This window comes from Oculina patagonica, chromosome 5 (assembly GCF_052425735.1).
Source record: "Oculina patagonica isolate OP01 chromosome 5, crgOcupat, whole genome shotgun sequence".
In the NCBI taxonomy this organism is placed as follows: domain Eukaryota; kingdom Metazoa; phylum Cnidaria; class Anthozoa; order Scleractinia; family Oculinidae; genus Oculina; species Oculina patagonica.
Window position 1 is genome coordinate 30,833,561 of NC_135762.1, and position 24,813 is coordinate 30,858,373.

Below are 24,813 nucleotides of genomic sequence, written 5' to 3' on the forward strand. Positions count from 1 at the left end.
ACAGGCACATGCGTGGTACACGAGCATCGCGGCTTCCGTTCTGGCTTAGCCTCGACCTCGTGCTGACAATTTTGCTGACGCAGGGTTTTTTACAGTCTATGACCTTTCAAAATTTTAAATGCCTTCAGACTGTTCAGAGCCTTTTGTTTTGCGTACCGCATTATTCATCTCAGTAATTTGCAATATTTTTCTGGTGTGACGATTCTAGAAAATGATAAACATGAACAGGAGCATGGTCTTGGGCTCCTGACATGAAAAATAAGTCCGCTTTGCAATCCCTCCATGTAATTTGCGCGTGAAATCAGTTTGTTCAATCAAATACAACTCACCCATCGGTCGGTTTTTTTCTCAAGTTTCTCGTTTGCAATCTTTTTCAATCTGCATCATTTCTAACCACCCTTGTTTTTTTCGCTTTATTTTTACTTTTTTGTGTTTTTCTAGTTAGAAAGCTATTTTTTTTTTTTTTAGGTTTACACCTGAAAACAACCTCGTTTTAAGGCTTTTCCCTGAAAAAAAATGACTTGAAATGCTTGGTGATTGGTCAAATTTGTGACCTGCATTTTGTCCGCAATACAGTACTTACCACTTTAAAACCTTTTTTTTAGTTACCTATATAAAGTTAGTGCTTATGGAACATTCTTACGAATTCTTTCAAAATCCGCAGTATTTATTCACTTACTTGATTCCCCGTACAAAATTCTAATTGTCAGTGTATTTTCTCAGAGGTGTGGAGTTTTATAGGGCTTGGCCCTGAAAGGTACTCCCTAGGTATGCTATCTTGTGCCGCCCATGAGTACCAAAAGGGCGATGGTTTTCGAGTTGTTTTACATGTTAGAAATGTTTTCCTTTTGGTCTAAAACAGGGTACGCGCTTTTAAGGGATTTGCACAAATGTTGGACTTCTTTCTTTGGGGGGGATAAAAGACACAAGAAAAAAATGACTCTACGGTGATTTTGATGTACGCACATGTATTAACGAGAGTTTGGGATCCTAAATGCTGCGCGGGTAAATAAATTACTGTTGTTGTTGTACCTAAATACGATGAGTCAGTTTCACGTCTGAAAAAAAGAATAGGGTTTCGGGAATTATCCGCTGTGATGCATTTCTGGCAGATCCGTCTATGGCTGAACACGAAAAGGATAAAATCAGCCACACAAAAAACACCGGACTAAGCAGCGTAAATAACGACCTGTAACGGCGAGTAAAAACAAAGACGAGGGATAGATAATTGCTGAAAAATGGATGGTAGTAGCCTATCAGGCGGTTTCCGTAGCATGAGGCGACTAGATGTGTTTGTAGTCACCCCTGAATGCAGGATGCTAGTCCATCGCAGGATTATCTCCCAGCATTAAAGTCGCCGGTACCCATTTATACACCTGGGTGAAAGGGACACGCGGTGGGAATAAAGTGTCTTGCCGGACAAGAACACAACGCAATAGGGGGGGGTTCGCACCCCCTGCACCCTCCCCCTAGAATCACCACTGAGCCCTGATCACACTAAAAAGTTTGCTTGAGGGTTGTGTACTGTACAGGATGCTATTCGGTTGAGCTGTTTTCCTAACCCGTTCTTGGTTTCGTATTGGCTTCTGCGCACGGGTGCATTTATCTCGCAGAGTTCTTTTTTTCTAGCTTTTGTAAATAAAAATAATCGGGAATCAGGATTGCGACCCGGGGATTGTAATTAAAAGTTCGGATCGTGGATACTAGAACAAAGTTCCGATAACTCTGGTCTTCGTCGGTAAGGATTTTAAATTTTTCACCGAGTAATTCAAACAGATATTTTCCAGATCATTATGTTGTCAGTCTCGGAGTTGTTCACTGGTCAGTCAAGGAGTGGGGGTGATTAGGGGTACGTAAATCAGCCGATCTGTGCTGTTTTTTAGCCCAATCGATCAGTCAATCCGTCACTATTTTTGCTTAAATCCGAATCCGCGTTACTCGAAAACTATGTGGTATAAAAACAGTTTGGATGCAGGGGACCACGCAACGAAGAATAAAACTGCTTGGCTTGTCTGCTGCCGGATCTCTTGTTTAAGAAATGCTCGTACCAGATTGATTGCAAGGTTGGTACAACGGCAGGAGGGCAAGATTTATTAGCCAATATTTCAACTAGCAGAGCTAGTCTTCTTCAGGGCCAGTACTATAATGGTTATTTTCTATGGCTATTTTATCCTTAGACTATAGTACTGGCCCTGAAGAAGATTAGCTCTGCTAGTTGAAATATTGGCCAATAAATCTTGCCCTCCTGCCGTTGTATCAGCAATTCAATTAATTCTGGTTTTATGTGGTATAGACAGATAGTAACACTCTTATGCACAGTGGATGTTGTCATGCCAAGTTTTTAAAAAAGTTTCGTTTCATTGCTAGTTTTGCGACAATTCTGCCAACATACCGACGAAGACCAAAGTATCCACGTAGTATCCACGTCCATCCATTACTTTTTGAAGTAGACTACCTTTCACTATTACTCTGGAAATTTTAATATGTAAATATTGTAATTTTAAATTCATTTTTATTGTGTAACTTTTTTAATTTAGTTTAATAATAATTATTGTAATGCGCTTTTGAATATTTTTATAGAAAAAGCGCAATATAAGTATTAAATATTATTATTATTATTATTATTATTATTATTATTATTATGATCCGAACTTCCTGAAGTAAAGAGTCCAGAAACCGCGCAAAAGTAGTTTTTTTTTTCTCAGCTAATCCGCGAGCAAAGCTCTGTATTTTCGAAATTCGAGAATTGCAAACCTTTTCACCCCTTGCAAGGACATTTTTTTTTTTTTGCTGCCTACTCTGGTCCAGTCATTTCGGCCTCGATCCTGTTATTCCGGTTCCATTCCGGTCCGTCGACCATTCCGGGTCATTCCGGTTCCAATCCGGTCCATCCGGTCCTTGTCCATTCAAGTCGATTCCGGTCCATTCTATTTCAGTACATTCCGTGTCATCACGATCCTTTCCGGTTTTATTCCTGCCCATCCCGGCTTATTCCGTTCATTCTGCTCCGGCTATAAATAAGATCAGTCGTTGTATATCAACTACAGTAATCGCTCTCTTTCTCCATTTCGAGTTCGGAGTTGAATAATTTACACCCCCTCTAAGCAATTCGCATCTCCCTCTCACGTGACTTGGAGTCGAGTTTCAAGATGTCGATGAGGGAGAATTTTGCTATGTGTCTGTTTACATGAAACATTGGAGACTAGCATAACTCTGATCTTTGCCAACGCCAAGTGCCATTCCTGATATTAACAGCTCCAAGGGTGATTAAGCCAGCTGTTCGGCGGAAATTGCTTTCTGATCAAATTCAAGGTGAGCCGATGTAGCAGGCTGTTTAGAAGCTGTTTGTTGTTGCCCATGCATATAGCCGTTTCGTGTACATGGCATGTGTTTATAAATGAATACTGGAAGGGAAATTAAGCCTACTTGCTTGTTAATGGTATCATTTCCTCTGTTGTCAAGCAAGCTAACTTGTGATTCTCGTCCTAGTGTAATTCTAAGAGACTGTTATTTACAAGTAAGCTTTCCGTTTGTGTTGTAAACGACATCCGTGTACACAAACTAGAAACGAAAGGAAAAGTTTTGCGATTCACAATTAGCTTGGCTTTAATTCACCGTAGACCCTCTTCAGTGGTCGGTTAAAAGCTGTATTAGTTTATGATTATCAACAGCCCTTTACAATCCTTCCATTCTCTAGATGCCGCTCTTTATAATTACACCGTTGCTAGACGCATTCGAGCTTTTTTCTCTTGTTTCCTCTTGTAGTTACCGACACATTCAGCTTTCCTCTTTTGAACTGAAAGGATATTTTAATACATAGTGGTTTTGTATCGTCTTGTACTACCGTAAATATAGTCTCATAACAAATTGTTGTCTTGTTTCAAACATGGAAATTATTTGCCAGCAGTTTTGGGTTTTACCTCAAAAATTAAATGCAGGTTTCAAGGTTTGATAAAGAGAAGTCAGTCAGTTATTAAGCTTAAATTAGATAAAAATTCGAATCGAAAGTGATTGCATGTAGCATGATTTATCACTAGTCGTTCCTGTATCTGATAAAAGGTCTTTCTTCTTGCTACAAAAAATATCAAATTGTCAATATTATAACTGTGCTTCTAATATTAACAGTTTGTAGTTGAAACCGGTTAGCCATAAACACATTGTCTGTCAAAATTGCTGCATAACAAAACAGTGTGCCCACCTTACTTGTGGTTCTATTCTTGGCAGCATTTTCGTTTGCTTAATTTTTTTATTACACTGGTTGTTAAAGGTTATAACAATGTTTATAACCCTAGAGAAATTAAAATTTCCCATTGCTGCAATATTAATTGATTGAGATACCGGTATAGCTTCTTGATATCTTTTGTCTGCGAAATGTTTATTTTGCATAAAATACATTGTCAATTACCTACAGTGGCAAGAACGTTGTATTTTTGGCACAAAAGATAATTATTTGCTGCAAATTTGAACAGTCTGTTAAATTAGCTTCAAGGTGTTAATAAACTGTGACATATTTTAAATCTAATTAGCTCTTTTTTTGTCTATCAAACAGCATTTTCGGTAGTTAAATAAATGTGCAAAGTTTAAGAAGTCAGAATTGTAATGAAATGAGTGGCATTGGAGTTGGAAAACATGAAATTTTCATTAAGTTACTTTTCAAGTTATTAATAAATAAACCTATATTTTACCCACCTTTTCTTTATTTTAATTGATGAGGGTTTTGGTGGTTTGTAAGCATTACCTTATAGCAAAAACAGTGCATTCCTGTCCTTAAAGAACCAGTGTTAAAGTTGATATGTGAAAGTCAACATTTGTGAAATGTCGTAGCCCTGGTTGTATATCAAAAATCTGCATAAATTACCAAAGAGCAAAACCTCAAAAGAAGATTGAGACAAGCTTGCATACATTATTTTACTGCATTCAACATAAGCTCAAACTATCCTTGTTACAAATTGTCATAATTCTCTTAAGCTTTGAGTATGGCCCTAGTGGGAAAATTGAGTACAATTGTAAAACTTGTCTCTTGTAGCAGTTTTTGGTTTCAAAATACATCATTAAGAAATGTTGTTTACATCCTGTAAACTTATAGTAACTAAGATATACATGGTATAAAGGTTTCTTTTTCTTGGACTAATCACTAGCCTGAAGTTTATCTATCAGGCATGACAGTAAGATAATGCAAAGTTATGTCTGCATTCAAGCCTAGTGGCCCATCAGGGTAGAGCTTATCCTGGTTTCCATAGTATGAAGTGACTACAAGTATTTCTACTCCCCCTCTAATGGGGTGCTAGTCCATCCTAAGGTTATAACCAGGATTAAATTTGTCAGTACCCTTCTATACAGCTAGGGGAGAGAGGTGCTTTGAGAGTAAAGTATCTTGTCCAAGAACACAACACAATAACCCCAGCCAGGACTCAAACCTGGACTGCTTAATCCGTAGTCCAGTGCACTTACTATTAAGCCACTGCACCTCACACCTCAGGCATGACAGTATTACACTTACCAAAACTGAAATTGTTGTACAGGCAAAGCAATGTTTGTGGATGCTATAAGTTTTTATTAACGATTCTGGTAATTTACAATCCAGAAAGTAAGTGTTGCACATGGGTTGTTGAATGCTATTTTAATAGCTGTTATTGCAGTTGAGCCAGCAATAATATATTCTTTTGTTAAAAAGGATGCGGAAGAGGCGAAAGGGTCAACACATCAGTGAACACAATACAGAATGACCCAGCCTCGTTTGTATGTCAAACCGCTGAGTACTGCAATAACAGCTATTCAGGATATTGAAAAAAAGAGGAGCTGTTTTAACAAGAAGATGGTTTCGATCATTGTCTTCTCAACTGCAGTGTCTTTTATTTACTGACTGCACAAGTTAGGTGCTACAGATAAATGCTCGTGTGTGGTTGGGAATGCATTGACTCCTAAAATAGCTGTGATCTTTTCTTCTTCCAGGATGGGTCAGACACTCTCAGAGCCAGTGACCACAAAGGAGACATCATCTTGTTCTAATAAGCTTTACAAAGTTGGCTCTTCTTGTATGCAAGGATGGAGAATAAGTATCCTTTATAAACTTGCCAGTTTATCATTGTTAAGTACTTCATGTAAATCTACAATTTGATGAACCTTTTAACAACTTACTGTGGAATCCCAATTTTTCAAACCCACAAAGGGACACAAAACTTGGTTAAAGAAATCAGGTGTTTGTGAAATTGTGGTAACATCGCAGTTTTGAGTTAGTGAAGCAAATCCAAGTAAAACAACTTTTGTTTCAAGTTTCAACTGACCAGAGGAGGTTTTGAGAAAACAAGGGTTTAAGTAGAATTAGGATTCAACTGTACTGCCATTGGGTAACTCAAACACTGTTATCAGTTTACCATGCAAAAATTTCAGGCAGAGCACACCATATATGTCCAGCTGTGGCAATTTGTCTATGAGTGTAAGAGTCATGCCGAGCTCTCCCTCCACCACACATGGGAAATGTGTTGCAGAAATGCATTGACTCCCTGTCCCATGAAGATATTGTGTTGTTTGTACATGACACAGACCTATTATGGACAGTTTCTGAGCTCAAAACAACATGTAAAATCCACCTGTTGCCCCAAATACTAAGAGACGTGATCTACTGTAGTAGCTATTCCCCACCAAAACCTTACATTCCTGGTGTTGAGGTTCCCTCAGTGTGAACTTTAACGTACATGTACAAGTTGCATTAATTTTGTGTTAAAGAGTTGTTCAACTAAAACAATCCTTTAACTGTATTGTTAAGACATGGAAGATTCACATACAGAGATTTTGTCTCTCAAAGAAGATAAAGGCACTGCTTTTTTTGGAGTTTATGATGGTCACGGCGGTAAGTTGTACTGACAGTACACACGAAATCATGTAGACACATGTACGCATTTAGGCTTGCATTTGAGACTTGACTCAAGTAATACTTGCACCCTATAATATACTTGTTTGTTTTGTTTGTTTGCCCAAAATAATATTGAAGCCTGATTCTATTAGCTTTGTTAGTTGTTAGATCCCTTGTCTTTGGCATTTAGCAAGAAAATGACAAGACCTGCTTTTCACAAATTTTAAATAATAAAAAAAAATAGAAATTACACTGTATCTTTTGTCATCAGGTGCTAAGGTAGCACAGTACTGCGGCAGATGCGTTCACACAAAGATCACTAGTCATCCTGCTTGGGGTAAGACAGAGTATCTCAATGTTGCATTTAATATTTTAAGTATAAATAAGTACGTATAGCTTTCATGTTTCATATCAAACATTAAGCTTGTCTTGGAAATTGATGAGTTCTTTTACTTTTTCACTTCATTCAGCAAAGGGGAATGTATCAGAAGCAATAAAAGGAGGTTTCTTGTCATGCGATATAGACATGCAGAAAGGTATGTTCATGACCAAATACTAAATACTAAACAGAAATTGACAACTCCACTAAAATGTAAGTCTGTGGCCTGTGGCCAATTTGGGGGGGGGGGGGGGCTAGCGAATACATTGAGCTCCTCTCCTCCTTCTGTGGTCTACTGTGCCAGGTTTATAGTGGTTTTACTTTAATGTCACTGGCAATCATTGGCAGACAGCAGCTGGCAATGGGCTGGCATTCTATCCCTGTGACCAGAAGCATCAAGCCTTTTGGTCACTGTGCCAGGAATCTCAGTCTTGTGCCACTCGTACTGGCAGCTAGTAAGCCGGCTTTGGTTTCTTGCTGGCAGAGAAAAGTCTTGACATGATAAAAACTGAATATTAAGGCTGAGTTAATGCTATTTTACCAGCTTCATTTTAAAAGCAGAATTTCACTGTTCATTGTACATCTAGGGAACAAAAGTAAAAGGAAATATCAGATCAATTGTCATTTGTTCTTTTGCCTTTAATGTGATTTCACTATAAATTTATTCTTGTTTTGATTCCAGATGAACAAATGAAAGATGAAATGGCTGGAACAACTGCGATAGTAATCATTCTTAAAAATAACAAAATTTATTGTGTAAGAATCTCATTTTGTGTTAAATTTTATGCTCTGATATTGTTTTTTCTTATTTCACATTCATGACTATATGGCCAGAACATTACATTAGAAAAGAAGTACACACTAGAATATTACAAGGAGAGACAAATTTTAAGTCCAGAAAAACGCATTTGCAACCATAACAAAACTTACAAATAAACAAATTACAAATAGTTAGTTTCCAAAAGGTCTTGAGAACAGCAGACACGTAAAGATTTTAAGAAAAACAACAATTTTTTTAAGTTTCAAAGACATGTTTCGACAGAGCATCTAAATCTAAAATTATCCTTCTAATTCACACATTTTCACGTTCTTTTGTTACTACTTGTCTTAATTAGCATTTTTTCCTACTTATTATTCAACTCACTGTGCTTTGTAAACCATTCAACTGAAGATGACAGATGCTCTGTCGAAACATGTCTTTGAAACTTAAAAAAATTGTCGTTTTTCTTAAAATAGTTAGTTACAGAAAAAAATACAACAAAGAATGTTGTGGTTAAATTTTACCATTGGTACAATTTGGTGGTGTATGGTGATATGCGATAATGAATATTTATCACAAAAGAGTTCACCCCACCATAACATATACTTTTGTTACAACATAAGAAGAATTTACCTTACACCAACCAAGACTGTTTTCTTCTATACACGCGCTGATTGTTTTTTTGTTCTGTTTTGTGTTTGTTTGTTTTTTATCAGGGCAATGTCGGTGACTCCAGAGCAATTGCCTCAAAGAAAGGAGCAGTAGAACAACTGTCCTATGATCATAAACCCAGCAATGATGGTAGTAATCCTAAATAATTTTTGTTTACATTTTAATCTTTTTAAAATCTAACAGCAGACATTTTTGTTTGTGTGTTGTTTGTTTTTGCAGGGATTTATTACATTTTGAAACTGGAAAAGGATAGCTTTTCAGTTCTTGAAAATGGGCCACTGATGAACTTGCTTTAAACAAACTAAAAGTATAGCAAGAAACTTCAAATCAAGCCTTGAAAATTATTGTAGACATTGCACTGTGACATTAGACTGTTTTTAGTGTGGATTTTATTTTTTGTGAATTATAAAGCTGTTATGAATGCAAATCACAAATCAATGAGTCCTTTCCTTTTACGATTTGAACTTGTATTACAAATTTTAACTTGATGATTTCCTTGGAGTCGAAAGGCTAGTAATTGAGCACTGTGAAATGTGGTTATTTTGCTTACACCAGTTTAGAGGGTTTTGGATGGTTAACAAGGTTTCATTAAACAATTATCCCTTTCTCTTTTAGATGAAACAAGAAGAATTATTGCTGCTGGTGGCTGGGTAGAGTTTAACAGAGTAAATGGTATGTCTACAGATAGTTTATGGAGTGCTAAGCAGTAATAAAAAAACCCTGGAATTTTGTGCAATAGTGTTGGAGATGTGGTGGCCAGTCTAATGGTTGACCTGTTGCACTCAAGATTTGGCAGTGCAAGTCAAGCCCTGGCCAGGCTCATTGTGTTTTGTTCTTTTCTGCCAAGCTGTATGAATTGGAGAGAGTAATTAAGGAGCAACGCGCATTGCAAATTGCAGCAGCATGTTGTGCACAAGGACAAATCTTTGCAGCACTTTGCTTTAACTCGTAAACGAGGAGGTAATCAAACTACTGTAGAACATGTTTCTTTCAAGTTGTGTAGCTCACAGTGATTCTTTTCACCTGTAGGCAACTTAGCCTTATCCCGGGCACTCGGAGATTTCTGCTTCAAAAAGAATGATAAGAAGTCTGCAGAGGAACAGATTGTTACAGGTATCAGTGACAGCTACTGTTCATTGAATTATCAGTTTCTCATAGTATGTACAGCTATTCAAAATATATACTAAAATGTAAGAGACTGTGTTTCATCATTATTTCTTAACACAGAGAAGAAAGTTTAAAATATTTTTGACAAAGTTTGATGTGTTTGTAAATGTGACGAAGCACTGTCTTGAGTGTTTGACATATTGTCTCATAGAAAACTATACCTACACCTGTAAGAAGAAAACAGAGAAATAAAATATTGTAATTTGAAAATTTGTGACAGTCATAAAACTACGGTAATTAAGATCCCATACCCATGCCACAATGCCGCCTCAAGTGTCCTCATGGGCTCAATGAGGATAAGTACCCACGCCACCAAATGGTTGTAGTTATGACTTCCTTCCTTTAAACTTGACAAATCATTAATAAGTTTGAGAATTACTTGTCACAATCCAAACTCATGTCAGAGATTTGGTTAGTATCCACAGTTGGGTCACCAGAGGCCTTGATGTTTTAAACATTTGTTTGATATATGATTGTGCATTTAAACAGTTAATTACCAAAATAAATTATTTATTGTAGACTTTCTACTTAACTTCCAGAAGATGCAATATTTGTGTAATTAATAAAGTGCCATCTTTTAATCTGTTTTAGCTATGCCTGATGTCATAACGAAAGATGTTACTACAGATCACGAGTTTATAGTATTAGCATGTGATGGTGAGTTTCGTTTAGGCCTTGTGACTCTAACACTTAGCCTCATGCACACATGCTGAAGGAATCCTTGACATGTCTGTGTCTGTGATCAAGCAAGTAATGGGAGGAAGCACCAGTCCAGAGGAAAGAGGGAGGAAATAAGGCTCATTTTTATCTACAAGACATTGGGTCCTTATGGAATTAATATTAAATTTAAATTCTAAGTACCATATCTACATGTACCATACCATATCTACATAACAGTCCCGTTTCTCCTTTCAATACCCTTACACGTGTGCTAGGCACCTGAAAAGACTGTCAGTTGTATTCGAAGAGCTTGACCATGACAAAACTGGCTCAAACACAATCATTATTGCATGCTAGATAATGTCGACTGTGGCACAAAGAGTCCATATTTTTAATAATATGGTTGTGTTTATTATGCGACACAAAATTTTCTGCTTGTCTAGTTTTCAGTGTTTGCTCCCTGGACCACATGGCCAATTTGCATTATAATATTAAAGCCATCATGGCAACTAAAATGAAATTGTTAACACTGAGTACATTGTACTCATTTACAGGTATCTGGGATGTGTTGTCCAATCAAGAAGTGATAGACTTCGTAAGAATACGAATAGCTCAGAGAATGGAACTTGAACAGGTATTGAAACTGAATATTTAGTAAATAAACCCCTTCAGGTGGTTGGTATATTAGAGGATTGTGCCTGAGGCTGAAAGATTGTTGCAAAATGAAAAGTTGGCCGAGAAAGGGCAACTGTGAAATTTTGAGGACAATCTATCAGGCAAGGGCATTATCCTCCAATATACCAGCAAGCCAGAAGGGGTTTGTTTATTTTATAACCATCCGATTAATTTCTCAACATGCTTTATCGCCAGTAAATTTATAGGAAAAAACCTACTTAATAAACCTGGCGTAACTGTAGTTGAAAAAAATGTAAGTTGATTGGTCTACGTGATTTTTTTAACTCTGTGGTTTGTAACTCTGTGATTTTTTTAACTCTGTGATTTCATTAAAAGTGAGAATTGACAACGGTGACTTAATCCGTTTGTTTTGTGCTTGCCTACAAAATCGGCAACAGATATCAAGGGGTGTTCTGACAATCCAGGATTCAATGTTAGCAAATTTAACCTGTCTTTATTTCATTTTTTTGTGTTTTTGTTAGATCTGTGAAGAACTCCTCACAAGATGTCTCGCCCCTGACTGTCAAATGGGTGGACTGGGCTGCGACAACATGACAGTGATAATTGTGTGTTTTCTACAAGGAGGAACTTACGAAGAACTCTGTGAGAAGTGTTCAAGACCAAGTGACTCTAATTCATATAATGGCAATAATTCACCACCGTTTTATTCTTGACTTTGAAGTACACGTCCTTGGCGTGGATTCCTCAGTTACTATTGGAGGTGTGATCATTTTTAACGTTGAAACAAGCATGACAATCAAGATTGAAGCATGTTTTAGAATGGAGGTTGAAGCATGTTTTAGAATGAAAGTAAATGAAAGAAAAAGGGTCAGGATTGCAGAAACTGAAAACATTGACAAGTTCTTTGGGTGTTTTAACTGCCTGAGAAACAATCAAAAACGACAGTCGCGAACGTTCAACGTTCAGCAGAGTTTACTGACGGAAATGGATTTTTAAACCCTTGCGTGTTTCTTTTTTTCTTATTTTTAAATGTAATGTTAAGTGGGTAAATTTGCCAAAGGGAAAAATAATTATTATTGGCATTTCGTAGATTAATTTGGTCTTTCATTGAAGTACTTGAACATGAGTCAAGTCCATGGTATGTCCTAATGTGCCCAAGGGCACAGAAAGGATTGAGTGAGAGTGAGTGAATGAGTTTATGGTTATGTTTTGGAGACGGGCGCATCTCAGGTGAAGTTCAGTGATTGAAATGATGGGACCACGAGGCAATGATTGGTCAGCTTATCCAGTCCTGTGAAGTCATGATAAGGAAGATGAATGAAGGTGAACCAACCCATTCTGCACATATTGACACAAGGTGGAATCATCTCTGTTGCAGTGTACACAGACATGTTCTTCTTTGTTCAATTCCAAGCCAAGGTTTTACATACTGCAGTTGATGTTAACTTGCAACTGATGCAGACACCTTGCTGCAGCTCGAAAGTTGATGTCTACCAAAACAAAGCAGGGAAACTTCTGCTGCAGGCGGATAGCTGAAAAGGGCAACAGGGTGGTTTAAATGACATGAGTTCACTGCATGAATATGAGTCGATAGTTTTAGTGCAGCTATAATTGTGCAAGTTATTTTAGGTTGCTGTAGTTATTTTTGCGCCCCCTCATTTTTTGGCTTAAACTTTTACAAATAATCTTAATCACCTTGACAATCGTTTTGTGAAGAGTTCTTTTGTATGTCTTTTTTGCTTGTAACTTGCATCTACAATTGCAAGATTTCCAACCATTTCAGTTGCAGCAAATGATTTAAATCTGAATTCTCCATACAGTATAAATACACTCCAGCAAAGAGGTGACGAGAATTTAAATAAAATCATTGACTATAGGATATTGTTTTAATGTGATACCAAATTCGTAGAACTAACATCAGTTAAAGGCCAAAGCATTAATGCCATAGATTTTCTTTTTAAAAAAAAATCTACGGCATTACATGTTTTGGCCTTTAATTAAATGAATCTAGTGTGAAGTTGTCAAAAATGGAAAGTTCTGTTTTGTAAACGTGTCTACTCAGTCATTTTTGAAGAGTGTTCACGTTAAAATAGATTTTTAATTTCAATTTGTATTTCAGAAGCATTTGTAAAGAGTAACTGAGCGCACAATTGACTACGCAATTCTTGCAGGACACGTGCTATAATTTTGACCCCCCGGGGGGGGGGGGGGTACTCCCATAAATTTCGGATAGGGGTGTGCCGCCAAGGTTCTTAAACCCTGACCCTATTTAAGGATAAAGACAGCGAAAATTGATACCCTTTTTAAGGCACAAAACCGAAAAATGACACCCTATTCAAGTGGAAGGAGAAGCGTGCCGTGACGACCCAAATAACGGCTAACCGCGCACGGCAAGACACAAATCTTTATAAAATCGCTTTACTAATACCTGAACAGAAAATTCCGTTTTAAGAGACCTTTTTTTTTCGTTTAGCTGGGCGTTTATTTTAGCTAATAGAATTTAGGTACCCTATCTATGGATCACACCGGGAACACATTGCCAAAAGGAGCAAAAATGATACCCTAGTTAAGGACCGAGAACCTCAAAAACCATACCCTATTGGGCGGCACATACCTATATAGGCCACATATGGGAGTACCCCCCCCCCCCCCCGGGAATTTTGATGTGATTCCAAATCAGTTAATTCCTAATACGGTTATACCTCGACTCCAGCCCACACGAGGGTCGAACCGCGTGGCGCCTGAGGAAGAGGTATTAAGAACACTAAAATGTACTGTAGTAGTGTTATTGAGAACGTGGTTGTTTGTCTGATCTCTATACATAATTATTAGAGAAAGAAGTTTCTTATGTTTTAAAGATAAGTTTTTAAGACAAGAATTTTTTGTGAATGGTTTATTTAAATTGTGGGCTGTTCAAAACTTTGCCTCAAAAAAGAACCGATTATTTTCTTTCTTGATTTTAGTGTGTGTTTTCAATGATCTTAAAAGTATGTTAGTCTCTTTTGCGGCTGTTGTCAGGACTGTCACACAACGGTTCTTGTGAAGATGCCTTACGTGATACCCAAGCTAACAGCTGCGAAACAGACTACGGATATTACTGAATTGAAGCTGGTTGTACATAGTAATAAATCAAGTTTTATACAGAGAACAAACGGGTGTCTTGTATTTTTGGGTCAATGGGCTGAATTCCTTGTTGATATGGAGTAAAATGGCTTGGAACTGAAGCAAGGGGACTATCTATTTGTCAAGTTCTCGTTAGAAGTATCCGAGGAGTTTTTGATTCGAGTTAGTACAAGAGTTCAGTACTCTAGTAGCTGCCGTAAATGACCCTCTATTTGCTGCAGTTGTATTTGTTTTCTGGACAATCTAGGGTCACTGAGTTCTGTTATTTTTTTTGTTCCTCAGCTAACTGCTACAGTTCCTGGGTGTCAGTCCCGGAGGCGGGGGGGGGGGGGGGGGAGTCGGGTGATACTCTTGTATGTTTTGGGCGGGTATTGTTAACCCTTTTTTTTTTTTTCCTTTTTTTTGGGGTTTTTCCTGTTTTTTTATTTTTTAAAATTTTTTTATGTCCGTTCCAGAAACAGTTCCATTTTTTAACACCCCGTTTTGGCTGCTGATAATTTAAAACATTCGTGCGTTCAAAATGTCATACCCCGTTCTAGATCGGGAGCCCAAAATCACGACCCCATTCGGCGGCACATACCCGTATAGGCATCTTAGGGGTGTCCCCCCCCTCCCCGGGGTGTCAGTACACCTCAGGGTCAATTCGTTTCGTGTCATGTGACAGGGGACAACTATAAAAGAACTCAAATCACTTATCAGGCAAATGGTTGTACAAATCCCCGGCTCTAAAGCTACGAATACAGTTGCCTGACATCGCTTCGGCTGACATGCTCTGCAGAAACCTAAACAGCCGAGTGGCTAGAGGCAGCTGTATTCGCAGGCTCAGGCTCCAATAAGTTGCTATGTATCCAGTCTCCCCTCTGCCGAGAAAGCCTGGGTATTAACAAGGTATGATGAAAATCTAGGACGTTGGCATGCATTCTCGTCCCCATAGCCCTTTCGTTTCTCTTAGCCGGCTGGGCCTTGGCACGAGGAAACAAAGGGCTCTGGGGACACAGGATTTCCAGTCCTAGATTCAAGGACTTCGGTCTTCATGTATGCAGTCAGACGTTTCGAAAGAATGTATGAGAGAGTCGTTACGTTTTCGACTTCCGTTTTGGAATTTTTGTTCCAAACAGCCAATCAAAAAAATTCGAATTAATTCAAAAATCCTATGTCCCCAGAGCCGACGAGAATGGTTGGCATGGCATGGCTTACTTAATTCCAGTACCAACATCGAGCAAAAGAGAAATAATCAGGTTTCCCAGATCACGGAAAAAGAAATGATTTCAAATTCAGGGAAAAGTATTAATTTCAATTTGGCAAGAAAAAACAGAATTTCCAATCACTCACTCACTCACTTAGTTTATCGTAAATACTCTTTTTCTTTAGCCATCGTAGTTTAACTAAAAATAACACGCAAACTGCGGTGATAAACATTACGGACAAACGCGTTGTTAGAAAAAAAAATAAAAAATATAAGTAAAAGGTCTATTTTTTCTAATAATGCGTTTGTCCGTAATGTTTATCACCGCAGTTTGCGTGTTATTTTCACTTCGTTTATATTTATATATCTTTTCTTCTTTTTGGCAGTTCGATCTCTACCAGGCGTTTCCACTTGTCTTATATCTTGCAGGAGCCCAGTTGATGGGCTCCTGTATCTTGTCATAAGTTTCTAGCTAGCTATGTAATCGTTCAAGAACAATACCTTTGTACGCACCGGTTGTTTGATCGGAATAAACTAATCAGTACATGAAAGCCATGAATAAAATAACAACTACATGTACACCTCTTAAAAACAGTTCTTTATTACTGATTTGCTTTTTAGTAACTTTTGCTACGCTGCTTTAGTCTTATGTAGAGGAGGACGTGTTGATGTCGGCTACAAGTTAACATTCATTCAATTTTTTTCACACGACTTTCCGCTCTTCTGAGATACGTATATTAACATCAGTTATAACATATAAACATTATTAGATAATATAATAATCAAACACATAGAACACAAAGAATTACAGTAGAATACGGATTTCTCGAACCTCTAAAGAAAACGAAAATTGGTTCGAGATATTGGGAGTTCGGGGGTAAAATTACAGTGTTCAACTCATTGAACTCATTGAGGCAAATCCAACTGGGGGACGCAACTTTTGGTTCGAATTATCTGGAGTTTCGAGAAATCAGTATTGCACTGTGGATTATTTAATCGTTTCTATTAAATCTGGGTGGATTGAAAGATATTATATTAAAAGTTTCATAAGTTTTTAGAGAAACTTCAACAAAATCGTCAACAAGTTGCTAAGATTAAAGACTGGTTACCGACGCCTTATCCCTAAAAGGAACTGTTTTTTAACTAAAAAGCGAAATCTGTTGGAAACTTTTTAGGCTCCTTTGAACTCCACCAGTGTCTTGCTGTGCGTTCAACCAAAGAAAAGAAAACCAAAGATTCCACGCTACAAAAACAAAACAACAATTAAGACAACTAGTTTCCGGTGCAGACAAAACGCTCGGTCACTCCTATGTTTGACGTCAGTTGTTTTGAAACTTAGAAACTTATTATGGATTGATTGTTGTAAATTAACAAAAAGCTTTTTCTCTCTTAAAATTTTTTAAATATTTTTTTTTTTTAAAATATGGGGACTCTCTCTTTTTTTTTTTAAAAGAAGGGGAAATTTACTATCGATTGTTTGTTGTAAATTAACAAAGAGCTTATTCAAAACGACCGACAGCGTAAAATTTAGAATTTACTCACACTGAAAGGAATTTGAAAACATTTTTGTTTTTCAAAATATGGCGAACTCTCGTACTTTCTTCGAACTAGGAATGGAAACTTAGGACGAACTTTCTTAATTGAGTTAAGCGCATACTACCATAACTTGTTACAAATAAGACAAAAGACGATAGAAAAAGACAGAACTGTTCAAAGTTTTCTAGAAAATATTACTGACGTGTTAGAAATTTTGGTAGAAAAGTTGGAAAAGAACTTTTCGTCTTGGCTTTCGAACAGCTACCGTGCTGAAACTGAAATCAATCGCTGACACAAATAGTTGACAATTTAAAAATGCCATTTACAATGATTACTTTCCCTATTAGCAGTGACTCTTTTTCAGTTATTTGTCTTCAAAAGGATACTCTGTTAGCAGGGAAGCAATTGCGTGTTTGTTGCAGTTCGTTGTTGATTGAAATCAGTATTAAATTTTATATGACGCCGTGTACAATTCAGCTGTGAAGTAAGAGCGTTTTCGTGGTTCATGATTTTCAAAGAACTTTTCTTTATACTGCATGTTTAGACCAAATCATTATTATAAATTTTCATTCATCGTCGAGGTAGATTAAAAATCCTCGACTGTACGGTTATTAAGAAGAATATGGGGATTTAAAGACGAGAAAGTCGAAACAGAGCTTTATAGAGTGCATTGATTAGATCTATCGGTAATGATGGCAGAGTTAGCAGCGGCTATCTAATATAGAGAACATATTTAGCTAAAAGGTAAAACGACTGAGAAAGAATTAACTCTAGATCTTAAGGGCATTATAGGAATTTTTAAAAATCTTTTTATTGGAGTTCTTAATTTCTTTCTGCATGGTATTTTCGTTATCTGTTTTGAGGAAATAAAATATAATTTAAATTGATATTCCGCTATACCGCGAGCAGTGTCATCAGAAAGCCTTCAGCATTCGACTAACACGGTTTCACAACTTGCATTCACTTGAACGAGCTAACATTATGCTGCTGTATCAAGATATTAAACATTCTTCGGTGTAAGCTACAGTTAGGCCCTCAGTTTTCAGCTGATACTATTATATCGACACATATTTTTCAGGGACGGGAGGGCGAACCACCCTGATGAAAAGTCCACAGCATTACAATAGATGTTGAATAGAGTAGTCGCCCGAGTTTTCGTATAAAATGCGACAACATAAATTGAAAAAACCCCAAAATAAGAGTTTTGCTAAAACTGTAAAACAGAATAAGCGGGAATAAGTGAACTGTATTCTTCGATACTGTAGTTACAGTTAACAGTTAAATTTTTGTCAGAAGTACTTGAAGTTGGGGGTGAATACATGTAATACACTGTTTTTCCTTACAAGTTTCGTTAAACCAGGTTAAACCAAACCTGAAGTTAAGAAATATTTTACTCCATAACTGAATACTTTCAACCTTAAGTATTAGTTAACTTCTGAACTGGCGTAAAAGTACTTGAAATGCTACAAATAACTTCTACAGGATTCTACAAGATAAAAAACGTAACGGAGCAATAACTTCATCTATTTATGCATACAAAATATCGGTTCACCGTACTTCACCGAAACTGAAGAATTGAAAATGTACTGATAAGACATTGGATGTATCTACCTCTATTGTTCAAGCTGCTATCAGCAAAATACTCCGTAATGCTAATCGCAAATTTATATAGTGCTGACTGCCGAACTAATCATTGCAAACTACTTAGACTATTTAAAACGAGTAATATCAAAGCTCGGAAAATTCGCGGACGATTGTTAGCACAAACCAAGCGGTCACTAACCCTTATGCCTTTGATTTAAATTCTGCTGACAATGGGAAACTACAGTCGCCAGTAATCGCTGCTTGTTCAAATCCGTTTTAAGTTCAGACAACAAAGATAGCGTACTCTTTCTCACCGTAGACGAAATAAAAAAAATCACTGATCCAGTTTCGTGGACTCGAAAATCCGGTACGCAAAATAACCTTACAAGTTATAGACTAGCTAGCCGTATCAAAGTTCTTCAATTTCAGTTACCGTCACAAATAACATGTTTGTAACTGAGCTGACCGCAAATTCCTGTCGATATTAACGAATTCCAGTGCTGGTCAACCCACGTCTGGAGTTTTCTTTCATTATCAAGATACAAACAAACATCGGCGTTGCGAGACATACCGAGAATTCCCGACACACCCACGATTGAAACCGATTACCCGAAGATAAACACGGCAGGGCTTCGCGCTCGCCTGATGGCCGATTTTGATGAAATAAAATACGCTTTGTTCTGCTAAAAACAAGCATTGTTAACTTTAAAAATAGAGTTCAAGACTTAAGAAATAACACTACAAAAATATATACATTATTACATTTATTTATCTTTTTAATCCGGTGAAATTGTAGAATTGAAGAAATGTGTTTGTTTAATTTCACGGAGTCTCGCCAAAATTTCCTCGCCAGTTCAAAAATCTCGGAACCTTTATAAATATCGGAAGTCCCCGAAGTTTTTAAAAATAGGGTTAAGGTATTATGAAAGCCAACAGAATCATAATTTTAGTTTGCACTTTTAGCCTTCATTTCGTATTCAAAGTAGGATGCTGAGTTTTAACAAATAAATAGTATTATCAATTATCTTACTTGAATTATTCGTGAAACCAGCTTAAAAAACACCTCAGGCAAACTGGATTAAGCCGTAACTGATATGTGTGTGAACTTTCTATCATTGTGGGCGGTGTATCTATCTACAGACTACCTTGTTGGTATAGAAACTAATGTTACAACAATAGAAAGCTCTCGTGAAGATAATACACATCAACAAAGCGAAGACAGGCACGCGAAGAATTTAACTGAAGGGAAAACCCTCTTTATCCGGTGTTTAAGTGGATATCTCATAGCAGTTCTGGGAATTTCAGACCTATGCCAAATTGTAAAAAAATCCAATTTATTTTTGCATTCCATGTATTTAAAAATATATAAAAAAACTGACACAAAAATAGATTTTCGAAGTGATTGATAAAGATAAAGCTAGATAAAGAAAATTCAAATAAAATCGGTTAACTGACTAGTATCTATGGAATAGTGCAGTGATTATAACGTTTTTAAAGTTAACTTTCAAAATAACATTATTTTTTCCTGATTCATATGGTAGCTTCTTCTGTAAAGAGCGAAGAACAGCAGCTTGCCGTTTCTGTTCAGTCATTGAAGTACGAGGCAAATTCAATAAAAAGGTAAAAGAGTCTACAAACTTTTTCTCATAGTAATTAGTATTGTTGTTACGGCGGTCGAGAATTTCCTTCCGTTGAGCTAACAGTCTTGATTATTCGGCCTGTGTGGACCCTTGTGTTTTCTCTACGATGTGCTAAGACCTACATCGAGGTTATAAGCACCACTAAATATCGTATATGCAGACCATTCAGTGTACGGTATATAAGTCTTAATGCTTTTCGGTAAAAAGTACTAAAATTGGCGAAAAGGTCTTCTCGTTCACGAAATGCACCTAGTATATCAAGATGAAGATATAACATAAATTGTTGTTGAAGGAAAAAGGGGGTCATAATAATTTTTGTGTATTTTTCCAGTCCACCAGGACAAAACTTGAAAAAGTCAGCCTGAAAGTTCCTGATGGCATCACAATAATATCACTTGTTTATCGCTTCAGTACACTTGTATGGTGATTTTTAACCAAATTGGACGTGACTATTCATAGTTTCCATATGTCTTTAGGCTCTCGAGTTTTTGAAGGAAGTGAAACTGGAGACAGTGTCCCTTTAAAAGGCAAGAGATTTGTGACTTGAACATAACCATAAGTAACTCCTTATGGGCTGATCACCTGCAGCTGCTAATAAAAATAAGTAGCTTGACTTCGGTTCGAAGAAGGACATTAAATACTTTACTAACTATAACTGTTTGTTAATTTTGTACGTCAATGAACAGCCAAGGACATGCATAACTACCCAATAAGAAATCAGTTCTTCTTTCTATGGTGTTCTTAAAACAAGTTATGATAGATTAAAAAACGCGGTTTTCACCATAAAAAGGTCTAAAAAGTGATAACAATTTAACTTTGATTTTGAATTTTTGTAGATATGGGGATTCTCGGTGTGTTTCAGTAGCAGACGAGTAGCTTCGACCGTGAAGACACTGAAGGCAGTCGCTGCATGTTTTTACTCGTCTGAGCCAAGCTTCAGCAATGACATTTTTCGGGACTATTTTCATGATTTCAATATATAATAACGCAATGATAAAAACTAAACCAAATCAGCAAAAAGTAAATGAGGGAGTTATGAGTTAGTGATGGAGTTTTCGGTTTAATAGTTCGTGATTTTGTGCAGTCACTGTCTTTAGCAATTAGCGGCCAGTTCCTGAACTGTGGTTTGTTCGAGTTTACTCCAAGGCGAGCACAAAATCATGTAAAAACATTCTACTGAACGGTTTCAAAGGGTATTGATGGCAGAGAACTAAATATTAAAAAAAATAATGTCTGAGAAATTTACTTTAATTAAATCCAATGAGAAAACGGAAAATATCAACACGATCGGTTTAATGAGCTGAACATTAGATTAAGTTTAAGAAAGTTCCGTTATAGCAACAACGGATAAACTTGTTATTAGCACAATCACATGGTCCGCTTTTTACAATCTTGTACAAATAACTGTTATTATATACAGTGCTAGAACCCAGCCCCGAAAACATACAGGTGATTTACTTGAATGCGTGGTGAATGTAAAAGCCTTACATAGGACGTCCGAGTACGTTAAACACTCTCACAAATAGATCCGTTTAATAGCATGCATATCCTGTCCTTTTACTGTTGTTCAACCTTTTGTCATTCGGCGTTTTGGAGTAAAAATTAAACTCGGTCTTACAATACTGTTTAAAAAATATATTTGCGCAATTTTTATAAGGACACTGTTCGGCTATTCCTTTCGGCCTGTAATCTTTTTTTTCAGTGTGAATTGTTTAAAAGGCGCTCTTTAGAGCAAAACCGAGTTCTAAACTGCTATCAAAGGGCTATCGTTCCGCACAATTATTTATTCAATCCTCTTACGTTTGCTATGGCTGATCGACCAAGAAACTCTTTGCTTACTGTATACTGATATGAACTGATTATACTGATCGAAAATCAACACTCAAAAGAATAGTACATGAAGAATCTGTAGAACCCCGATTTCTCTTCTTTCTCTATACTTTATTTTTTCAGGTATTAAACGGTAGAGTTGAAGTAGAGTTGAAGTATAAACCGTAAGTCTTCACAATACCACTGTTAAGATTTAAGTGAAAATTCAAATCAATAATTACTGCCTTATAATATGCCATTAAATTTCGTTTTTCCTCAAGAAATACAGTGGAGTGATGATCCCAATTTCCCTAGACTGCCCACAGCCTTTTTATTTTTCAATGCAAAAAAGCGAGAGAATCGGCAAGCGAAGCGAAAATTTCTTCGAGAGATCGGGGGTAAAACTACAGAGAAGTTAGCCTTGAATTTCAGACGGCCCTTTCTGGTCGCCAGCTCTTGGCGACCAGCGAGGGACGTCTGAAATTCAGGCTACAGAGAAGTACCATCCAAGGGAAACAAAAAATTGGTTCGAGAAGTGGAGAGCTTCGTGAAACTGAGCGGCGATGAAATCGTTCGAATCAAAATTCTGATCTGTACGGGCTAAAAATCTAGAATCTACATTGGAATCCAAACCCCGGAATCCAAACGATCTCACAAACGAGTCTGTATGTAAAGTATCTTTAGGAACTACAGGTTGCTCAGTTTACATCACCATACGAGACTACTGTAGCTGCACGTTGTGAAGAAGACATGATCGATATTTTTGCGTTATTTTTGACACGCACTAATAACCGTAACAAGTGCTTTTAAAAACTCACTCTGTTTATAAAACAAACAGTATCGTTATGTTGAAAGGAATTCCTGAACGTCTTTCGTCCAGAGATCGAGCGAAGCAATTTGCCATCGGATTTCGGGCAAAAATGACAATTTGGGCAATTAATTATCGGTTTTTATGCTTCTACTAGTTCCACTGCATGCCGTGGATCAATTTTGGGCGATATGTGTTGTTTCGAGTAACAGTTACAATCGCTATACAGTTACTCGTGTTTTTATCCACTGTGTAAGAAGTATTTGGATTTCTGATTTTTTAGTTCACAGAAAGAAGCTTTACAAATGTTAGCATATTTATAAGGATACAGTTTAGGCCGTCAGTGATCTGTCCCAGAGCGATGAAGCCAGTCGGTTTTTCCTAACATGAATAGCGCTTGAACTGTCTGCGACGTGACGATACGGTTCTGTTCAGCATAAAATGCTGATTCGTGAGGACAGGAAATCGATCCCGAGAAATGTGTTTGGTCACTTGAGCTTCGCCGGAAAACCGCAATTGACGTCATTGGCGGGCTACGGCATCGCCGCAGGAAATGACCTTACCAACAAGAAATTCCGAAAGGAACTCCAAGAAAAACCGCAATCACAAACAACAATGTAACAATTTAATATGATCGTGTTAGAGATCTCAGATGAAAAAGTTGTTTTTCTTATCAAAACAGTTTGGTAATAAACTGTAAAATTTCACACATTTCGGCTGTTTCTCGGCGAGGCAATCAGTTTTGGTATTCGAGATTAGAAGCGATTTAGTTTTTATTCCGCCGGCGGATTTCCATGTTAAGTCGTCCAAAATCAGGCATTATCAGCTAAAATTTGTATTCAAATTATAGCGAACCGCTCTAAGCCAGGATTTTGTAGTCTTCTGTGACAATCGTATCAAACTCCACAGGTTTAAAATTGGATTTTCTATTTCAGGCAACCCGACCTGCTTGTCGGAAACCTGCATTATCATGCGATGGCAGTCTGAACTCCGATAAAAGTTTCGTTTCAAAAAAGATAAACCTTGACTGAAAACATCAGCAAGTTGACTGTAAAAAACGTGTCGGAGCGCGATCAGCGACAATAACAAATCCAAAATATCCACAAAAGCGCCAGAACAAACACGAACGTTAAAAATAACAGAATATCAGACAGGTCTCAAAGAGAAACTGTTGAGAATACTGATATTGAAAGTCCGTAGAAGTTTATGCTTAATAAGGTATACCCCGCACAATCAGCGTACAATCTTGTTAATACTGCTGGGACGTTATTTTTGGAACAATGTGTTGACCTTACCACTTGACATCTGGGCGACGCCCAGAAAAGCTTTGTTCCCGTTTTAGAAGGTCTTTTTTAAAATTTGTAAACAGTCTGATATTGTAGACATCGGAAATTGTCAATGACCCCTTTCTTTCAATTTGTGACACGGTCGGCAAACTTCGGCTTTGCGGCTCCGCCTACGAAGATAATACTCGTGTGCCCCCCACTACGATATCAGCTTTCGACATTCCGATGTTATTTACGGCTGCAGGCCGAAGCATCTCGGCGTCTTATCGGTATCTCGAAATGAAAGCCGATAGCGATCGCTGCGGCGCTGGAATTCACGATAATCTCCTCGGGATTTTGTTATTTTGAAACGAAACAGACTAATTGAAATATTTCTCGTTCTTTGGGAGCTTGCTTACGACACAAAAGAATAAACGATTTATTTACGCAGAAAGGTTGTCAATGCAAAAGAGAGTATCATTTTAGCATCCACTTCAGCTCCGATGAAAGCTGTTTGCTTTAGCCGAGATTTAAGTCAACACAAGATTTCTTTGCATACCGTTGTAAAACTGTTACATTTTGAAACAAGTAACAAATTACTGGGTCGTTACGCCTTGCGGTGGGTCGATCGATTCGAAGGAAGTAGAAATTATCTAAATGAACTCCGTAACTTCCTCTGGTGTGGAAACTATATAAAAGGTAGATAAGACAGTTTTAATGGAGTCTTATTGTTCA

The 24,813-nt window shown here is 37.3% G+C and overlaps 1 protein-coding gene across 1 annotated transcript; it reads left to right on the forward strand.

The window, feature by feature from the left end:
• Positions 1–2,871: 2,871 nt before the first annotated feature.
• On the forward strand, positions 2,872–14,279 carry LOC144654391 (putative protein phosphatase 2C T23F11.1). Its single transcript, XM_078514530.1, has 12 exons — positions 2,872–3,312; positions 5,953–6,056; positions 6,767–6,850; positions 7,125–7,190; positions 7,324–7,389; positions 7,915–7,988; positions 8,709–8,793; positions 9,280–9,336; positions 9,694–9,777; positions 10,423–10,488; positions 11,046–11,125; positions 11,649–14,279. The coding sequence occupies exons 2-12, from the start codon at positions 5,954–5,956 to the stop codon at positions 11,838–11,840; spliced, it is 957 nt and encodes a 318-aa protein (XP_078370656.1). The 5' UTR covers positions 2,872–3,312; position 5,953; the 3' UTR covers positions 11,841–14,279.
• Positions 14,280–24,813: the final 10,534 nt, after the last annotated feature.

What these genes read in the sequence shown, in the direction of transcription:
- LOC144654391 (XM_078514530.1), top strand. Translation starts at nt 5,954, where the DNA reads ATGGGTCAGACACTCTCAGAGCCAGTGACCACAAAGGAGACATCATCT. An exon ending in TCATAAACCCAGCAATGATG is followed by an intron (nt 8,794 to 9,279) that starts GTAGTAATCCTA and finishes TTTCTCTTTTAG; the next exon opens with ATGAAACAAGAAGAATTATT. An exon ending in AGAGTTTAACAGAGTAAATG is followed by an intron (nt 9,337 to 9,693) that starts GTATGTCTACAG and finishes TTTCACCTGTAG; the next exon opens with GCAACTTAGCCTTATCCCGG.